This window comes from Microtus pennsylvanicus, chromosome 14 (assembly GCF_037038515.1).
Source record: "Microtus pennsylvanicus isolate mMicPen1 chromosome 14, mMicPen1.hap1, whole genome shotgun sequence".
Taxonomy (NCBI): Eukaryota; Metazoa; Chordata; class Mammalia; order Rodentia; family Cricetidae; genus Microtus; species Microtus pennsylvanicus.
The window spans coordinates 8339128-8346989 of NC_134592.1; the positions used below are offsets into that span (position 1 = coordinate 8339128).

The 7862-nt window shown below is 58.7% G+C and overlaps 1 protein-coding gene across 1 annotated transcript; it reads right to left on the bottom strand.

Annotated features, from left to right (window-relative positions):
- Window positions 1-2797: 2797 nt before the first annotated feature.
- Window positions 2798-4983, bottom strand: Dio3 (iodothyronine deiodinase 3). The gene has a single exon (XM_075948138.1). It carries the CDS (start codon window positions 4482-4484, stop codon window positions 3570-3572), a length of 915 nt encoding a protein of 304 aa, XP_075804253.1. The 5' UTR covers window positions 4485-4983; the 3' UTR covers window positions 2798-3569.
- Between the last annotated feature and the right edge of the window lie 2879 nt (window positions 4984-7862).

Sequence of the window (7862 nt, forward strand, 5' to 3'; positions counted from 1 at the left end):
TGCAGGGAGACGCCCCTCCCCCGCAGCAGTTCACCTCCAGCTAGTCTTGAACTCCTGGGCAGGAGGTGAGACTCGGGTCAGGGTTCACAAGCACTCCCATTTTTGACTACCCAGGAGTTGACTTCTTTGCATTTCACATCCGGGACTCTTTCTCTCCCTCTCTCCCTCCCTCCCTTTTTCTCCCTCCTTTCCTCCCTCTAAGATTGGTGCAGGACCCTGCACTTCCCTAGTTCCCTGGGTGAAGCACACACTGGCATTTTTATTGTGTATTTCTGTTTCTTCTGTTTTATTCTGCGTTATTCTGTTTCAGTTCTTCAGCTTGTGTGACTTGAAGGGATAGCTGATTTCAGCACCCAAGGGGTACACTGATTGCACTGCCCATGGCTGGGTCCTGATGCTCAGTCAGAAAACGGCTCTCAGTCAGTACTCCGCGTTCTGCTGTATGTTGTCTTTAAATTTTAACATGGAGAATATGTGGCATCTCTGTGGTTTTCAGTTAAAAATAAAGAAAGGGGCACATTGGGAAAATAGGAAACAATTCCAATTAGATTTTTCTGGAAGTCAGTCTAGCAAGTTGGTCCCCAGCGCTGACTTAGCTCTTTACTCCAGGAAGTGTGCCGTGCCCTGGACAGAGGGGCAGATTTTGAGGCCTTTGGAGTGCCCACCCGGACTGGTATCCTTGGCTCTCCTTTTGATCACGTGCTTTGTGGCACTGTTCAAATCTCAGTTATTGATAGAAAGAAGGAGATCACGAGAGGCAGGGTGGGTAAAAGTTAATGGTGAGCTTCAAAGGTGGGATTTGCATTTGCTTTTAAGATCCATATATACAAGTGTCGACAGTACACAGGCAGGGAGTAACAGCGAGTAGGTTTTATTTTCTTCAGGATTTTCTTTGTTTTCTGTAATGAGCTCACATTATTTTAATAAGAAAAGGATATTCTTTTTTGCAGGAAAAATGAAAAAAGCAAGAGTGAAGGAAGAGAAAGGAAAGAAAGAAGGAAGGAAGGTGGAAGGAAGAAGGGTGTTGAGACTCCATTGGAGCTGAGGTGGGGGCTGGGGGGAAGGCAGGAGCCTTTGGGACGCACCGAACTCTCCCAGCATTGGGACGCTTGAGAAAGCCCTGTTTTGCGATCACACCCAGACAGGGGTTACTTGAGGAGACCCTCAAATGGCCAGTGGGGACCAGGATTAGCCCGGTGGAGCCTCTGCGGGGCAACTGTGTTCTTAGGGCGGGTTCTGCCCAGCTCCAGGCGGCGGCTCCGCTGTGTTTATTCTTCCTGAGGTTTTGGGATGAGAAGTGCGCCCGGCTGGGGGGGGGTGAGGGTGTGGGGGGATGGGGGACGCAGAAATACCATCTGTGCTGATTTTTTCCTTAAAAGTTATTTTTCAATTGAAGTATTTTCAAAGCAAAAAGTATATATAATAAAAAGTAATTCACTGATGTTAGGGTGTCAGTTCCAAGGGTTTTCAGGGAAGAGCGCGCACTGGGGTGGGGGAGCAGGGACTGTCCGGGGAACCAGGGGTAAGCTGGCTGGGCAAGGGCCTGTCTCCCATCTTGCCTGTCTAGTCCTACTCACCCATGCACGCGCGCCTTGCATCAAGATTTGTGCCACACGTCCCAATGGCCTCCTGAGGCTCGGACTGCTCAGGGTTCACAGCCCTTTCACCCGGACCTCAACTCTGGCCTAAGAACCCCTCCCTCTTTTCATCTCACTTTTTTTTTTGCTAAAATGTCACCAGCAAAGTGAGGTGCGGGGCGCGCTGATCTCTCATGTTTGTGGAGCCTCCTTCTACTCAATCCGGGAGCTGCGAGCTGCCAAGGAAGGATTGAGGGCGAGCCTTGCGCGAAATCTCCTGGCCAAGACTCCACAGGGATGGACGCCAGACGCTGATACCTCCCTCTACACCCTCCTCCGCCCCCGCCCTTTCCCCATCCTCCTCATCTTCTTCTCTGCTTCCCATTTCCAAGCAGGGTGAGGTGTGGGCGGCAGTAAGGTTTGGCTAAGAAAGCGGGAGGAGAGGTGTCCCGAGCGCGGGCATCCCCCAAACATCCCCCATCCCTATGGGAGCTGTGCCTGAGTAATTGAGCCGCTGTGCCCCGGTGCGTCTTTCTAGTAGCACTCCCCAGCAACCTGGAGGGGTAGTCGGAGACAATTCCACAGGTGCGACCCAAAGACCTGGGCCAGGGGAGCAAGGGCAATCCAGGGGTCAGAAACTTAGTCTTTGGCGGTTCAGAGCCCCTTTCGCCTTGCATAGCACACTTCTCCCAGCATTGTCCTAAGCTGGAAGTTAGACGGCTCTGCAGCTTTCCTAGTATCTGTCTCTGAGTGTGTGTATGTTTGCGCGCCAGCGCGGAAATGCGCAGAGGCAAAAGAGGACCCTCTTGCTTCACCGCTCTCCTCGTGGGACTCTGCATCCCAGGTCTTCTTCTGGCCCCAAGTTCTCTGCCCAGGTGTGGCACATGTACCTACGTCTGCGGTCCCAGGGCAAATCCCTTCCCATAGCACCCCACTCTTGTACCCCCCCCTGCAATGCCTGGGCTCTTTCGCGCTGCTCTTTTCCCCAGAGTCACAATGGGGACACAAGGGAAAACTTGGTGCTTTATTCTTCTTGCTTTTCAGAGACACGAGAAAATAAAACGGACCAAGGCAATCAGAACAACTTTCTTCAAGTTTTTATTATTGTAGTTTAAAAGTTTATACACAAGGAATGTTTCCAACACAACACTCATTGACAGTTCTTCACCCCCGCCCCCAATCGCGGCTCTCTGCCTAGGGCTCCCAGGCTCTCCCCATCCCCCTTAATTCGAACTAACTACCCCCTACCCCTTCTCCAAGGAGTTCTAGCCTTCCTCTGGGGCCCGATACCTCAAGCCACTTCCTTTGGTCCCTCTTCCACCCCATTTTTGGCGGTTCCGTTATGGAACCCAGAGCATTCTCCCCCTCTTACTTTAGGCGCTGTTTTAGAGCCCCCCTGCAATTCAGAGCCGTCCCGTGGACAAGTCCAGTTAGAGACGGTTCGTCATCAGCAGCCGGACTCCAGTGCACCCAAAGCGAGGCGGGGAAAATACTCTGCCCACCCTTTCCCTACCCTGAGTCCCTCCCCCAACTCAGGGACAAGAAATAAACACAAAAGCAGTAGGACTCCCTGCGCGCGCGACAGGTGGGTGCCAGGCAACTAGCAAGAGCCTGTGGCGCTGCTGGAACCCAGCTGCGCTCAGGGCGCGCAGGCGTGGCTAATAAGTCAGAGCTGTGAGATGCTAGGCAGGCACTGTCCTGCGTTGCTGAAGGAGCGCTGGGAGCAGGTGTGAGAAAGTCCAGCAGGTATACTCCATCAGGGACAAAGTTCCCAGCCACAGCAATGCTCCCTAGAGCAAGCCAAGCAGGTACGAATGGGAGTCACTATAGCAGAGTCTTTAGGTGGCTGAGAGCCAGACTCAGCCCACCAAGTTCTGTGGCTGTGCGTATCTGTGGCATGGGCACCCAGATACTCTTGACTTCATTTGTAGCACTGGCATGTGGACTTTGAAAGCCTAGCCCTCCAACGTCAGTCACTTGTCCCTGGACTATTTAGAATCGACGTGGCCTAGTACCATGCAACTGCTCATCATAGTGCTCCAGCCAAGTGCGAAGCTCAGACACCTGGTACCCGTCGGGGCCACGGCCTCCCTGGTACATGATGGTGCCACTCTGGATGACGTAGAGGCGCTCAAAATAGGCACCATATGCGGAACTGCTGGAGTTGGCCATGGTGTCCAGGACCAGAGCACAGCCAGGTGCACCTTGCTGCAGTACCCTTGCCGCACTAACACGGTCCTCCAGGCTACGGTGCTGTGGGATGGTGTAGGGCGAATCTGTGGTGACCCAGCCGTCGGATGGGTGGGCTTCCTCGATGTAGATGATGAGAAAGTCAACGTCACGTTGGTACTTGGTGACCAGGCGCTGAAAGGCGCTCATTCGCGCCATGAACGGTGGTCAGGTACAGCTGCCAAAATTGAGAACCAGTGGGCGGCTCCCTTGAGCATAGTCAAGGATGCGCTGGCTCTGGAAGCTATCAGGCCGGATGACCTCTGAGTTAGGTGCAGGGCCACCCTCGTGGGCCTGCTTGAAGAAATCCAACTTCTGGCCATGCCACACGGCCTTGAGAGAGGCCAGGGTGCACAGACGGTTGTCGTCTGATACGCAGATGGGTGGGTCGTCGGGGGGCACCTCCTCGCCTTCACTGTTGAGCTCTACTTCGGGCTCGGGGTGGTCAGGATGACGACGACGCAGGAAATGCTTGCGGATGCACAAGAAATCTAAAAGCCAGAGCATGAAGGCTGTGCCTAGGAAGCGCGGGAACAGCACGAGGCACGAGGCGGTCTGGGCGCAGAGCCTCAGAGAGTGAAGCAGCAGGGAGCGGAGCATGGTGGCCGCGGGCCCCGAAGCCCCCGGGGGTCCTTCACCTTCTCCCACCACCAACCGCGAGGCGGCCTGGCGAGGCATCTGGTCTTCGATGGCGCAGGGAGCTCAATTTATAGCCAAAGCTTGAATTGGCGGGAGACTCCACCTCCGGCAGGGGCCCGCCCCCTTGCAACTTGAGCCCGAAGGGATCACCCAGAGGCGCGGCCAATGCCCCAGAAATCCTGGGTCGAGGGCCGGCGCAGGCTGGCTGAGGGTGGAGCGGTGCGTCCCAAAGCTGGCAGGGGCGGGCCTGAGCCCGCAGCCAGCTCTCAGGGGTGGGGGACCCCGGAGCCGCTGCGGCTAGAGGGGCCAGGAGCCCGATTCCAGGGCCGGAGCAGTCGAGGGTGGTAGTGGTCTAGCCGGCGCAAGCGCCTCGGACAGCCCAGGTCCCAGCGGGCTGGCCCTAGTCCGCGCCCCTCTCTCCGCGCACCTGAGCTGAGTTCCCTGGCGGCCGCAGCGCCGCGCCGGAGCTCCGGTTCGCTTCCCGCGCGCCGCCGCCGCCAACGCCGCCCACGCTGCTGCCGCTCGTGCGGGGTCGCTGCCCAGGTACCGCAAGAGTCCAGGTCGGCGGCCGCCTCTCGGCCGCCCCCCGGCTGCAGCCCCGCCGGGGACGCGGGCCCGCGAGGAGGCAACTTTGGGTTCCCGCCGCCTTCCCCGCTCGCCCGCGGGCGCCGCTCGACTGCCGCAGCCCGTCCGCCCGCCTCCCGCGCGCGCTCACACTCGCGCCTCGCACACGGCCGCCCCCCGCACCGCCCCGCCACGCACACCGCGTTCTGCGCCCCCCGCTGCTGCCCGAGCTTGCTGCGCGCCGCCCCAGTCCGCGCCGCGACCGCCCCGTCCCATCTCGTTCCCGCCGGGCGCCACGGTTCCCGGGTCAGCGTCCCCTCTGCTCCAGCCCGGAGGTGCAGAGGGCAGGACCCGAGAGTGGGCTAGTGCCTGGCTTAGGAGACCCGGAGAGTCGAGGCAAGAGACGCCGAGCCTCGCCCCCGGCCGGCTCCCAGACGCCCTGGGCGCAGGGCGCTGCGGGCGCTGGGCGCGGGGCATCGGGCGCGGGGCGGCGCCGGCCCCGGGCGGCTCTCCCACTAGGGGTAGCTGTTGCCTGAACGCGGGAGCGCTCCCCTCTCGCCGCTTGCCTCGCCCGGCACAGCCCCGGCCGCCGGGCGCACCCGTCCCGTTCGTCCCCGGACGTTGCTCTCTGCCCCGGGAACGTCGAGACTGGAGCGCCCGAACTGAGCCACCTTCGCGAACCCGGAGCGCGGCGGCCCGACTCACCGCGGAGGCGCCCGGACGCGTAAAGTGCGTACTTCCAACCGGGAACGTTTGCTGAGGCTTTTTAGGGGTGCGGGGTAACTCCCCAACAACGTGGGGTTCTGGTCGGCCCTGCCGCGGCGGTGGAGACCTTCTAATCTGTCTCTGTGCGCGGCGCACCGCTGGAGACTTGGGTTCAGGGGCCGCGCGGGGCGGGGAGGCACCTTGACCTGGGGTCCCCGAGACCCTGAACAAGTCCCACTTCGTTACAACTCACAGTGACCCTTTCCAGGACAAGGTTTCAACCCCAAAGGTAGCGCCCGGGAGCTGCACTGCTTAGAATACCCCAGCAATCGCAGGGGCTTTTCTGGGGTGCCGGAACCCCAGCCGGATACCGCAGCTCCAGCCGCTTGCGTCCCGTGCGCTGCCCTCCAGAAGAGACTAGCTGCCTAACTTTCCGGGCTGGAGACCGCTCTGGCGTCCGGGGCGGGTGGGCGCTTGCCGATTGCTCTTCACTAGCCAAGGAACTAGTCCGGAGAAGTCGACCGCCGGGCAAGTGGCCCAGAGGGCGCGCAGGTAGGCGCCCGCCCTCGCCACCGGGTTTCCGAGGTCTCTGCCCGGGAACCCTTCTTAGGACCTGTGGCTGCTACAGTTGGAGCTCCGAGTGTACCTTAACTTGGAGAACAGAGTACCATGGGAATGTGTCTCCCCTCCCTCTGGCTGAGGGACTTTCTCTGCTGCTCGGTGGATGGGATATACACCCCAGCACTTCCCACCTGAGGGAAACCTGCAGACTCCCATTGTTCTTAGCCCTCCTGGTAGGGTCTTTCAGATGGACTAGAGAAAACTCCCTGAACATACCTGACTGGGGGGTCCCACTCATATGGTTTTATCCTAAAGCAGGGCTTCTCTGAGCTCACAGACCACCACCCCTCTTCTCTTTTGGAATGGGGTGATAGAGTGAGAAGAGACTCTTGCTGGGGAGTCCCAGAGGCAGATTGTGGGCTTCTGAGACCTTGTCTTGGGTACAGCAAGACATAGTTCTCCTCAGCCCAAGATTCTCTCATCTCTGGGAGGCACCAGGCTAGGGCGCATGTCCTGCTCCTTCCCTCAAGGGTCTGGGGCAGGGACATGAGGCAGGTCCTCCCTTTCCACATTCAGTTTCTGAAAAGGCCACCTGGGATAGGTTCATATGTTTCAGGGAGCATAAGCCACGTGGCAATCATAGTCTGGGACAGATATAAGTTCAGCACTGCTGGTTCTGCTCTATGGACCAGTCACATCTGATCATCACCTCCTCCTGATGTGGGACATCTGGGAAAGCAGCTGGCGGTCTTCCTGGGCATCTGCTGGTGAGTGTGGGAAACAGGCTACACCCCACAGTTCGGGATTCCAGAGCACTGGATGAAGTACCCAGGCCCCTTTGACTCCTCTGGTCTCCTGCGCAGGTGAGGACAGAGCCAAGGTGTGAGTGATTCTGGCCTTTGGGGCACATACCTGGCTTGACAACTCCTACTCCAGTGCCCCCTACCCCTTCTTCCTGTCCCCCTTAGCTCCCCCACCCTCTTTTCCCACTGCCCTCTAGGCCAGCATCCCCAACTAGCTATAGATCTCTGGCTTTCTACCAGTTGCTTAAGTGTCCTGTCATGTCCCAACAGCCTAGAGTGTGAATACTGGGCCAAGGCAATTCAGTGGGAATACTGAAGTCTATGTGATGCTTGGACCTTAGTGGGAACAGGCAGACTTGGGAAGGGACTCTAGGGACTTCTCCTGTTTCAAGAGCCCAGGAGGGGCATACGGGGGGGGGGGGACACTCCTGCCTGCCCGAGCTCCAGCAGAGGGCAGACGGGGGAGAGAAAAGGAGGGATATATTGGACTGGGTCCATTTGGTGCCCTGGAACAACTCGGGGTGGGGGTGGGGGCCTTGGCATGATTGGGGAGGACGGGACTTTGGCCAGCCTTCTACTCCCAAGATCTGGGTCATAGTGGTCTGCCTGTGAGGGGGTGCTAGGTGGGCCTGGCACTAACCCCTTGGTCCCTCAGCCCCTGGGGGGGGTTGGTGGGTGGGTGTGGCAAGCATAGTCTCTACCCTCCTTTCCTAAGGCTGTCGGAAGACTCCATGGAAGTTGGTGGGCAGTGCCTGTGGATTTCACATCTCCCAGCAGGGGTACC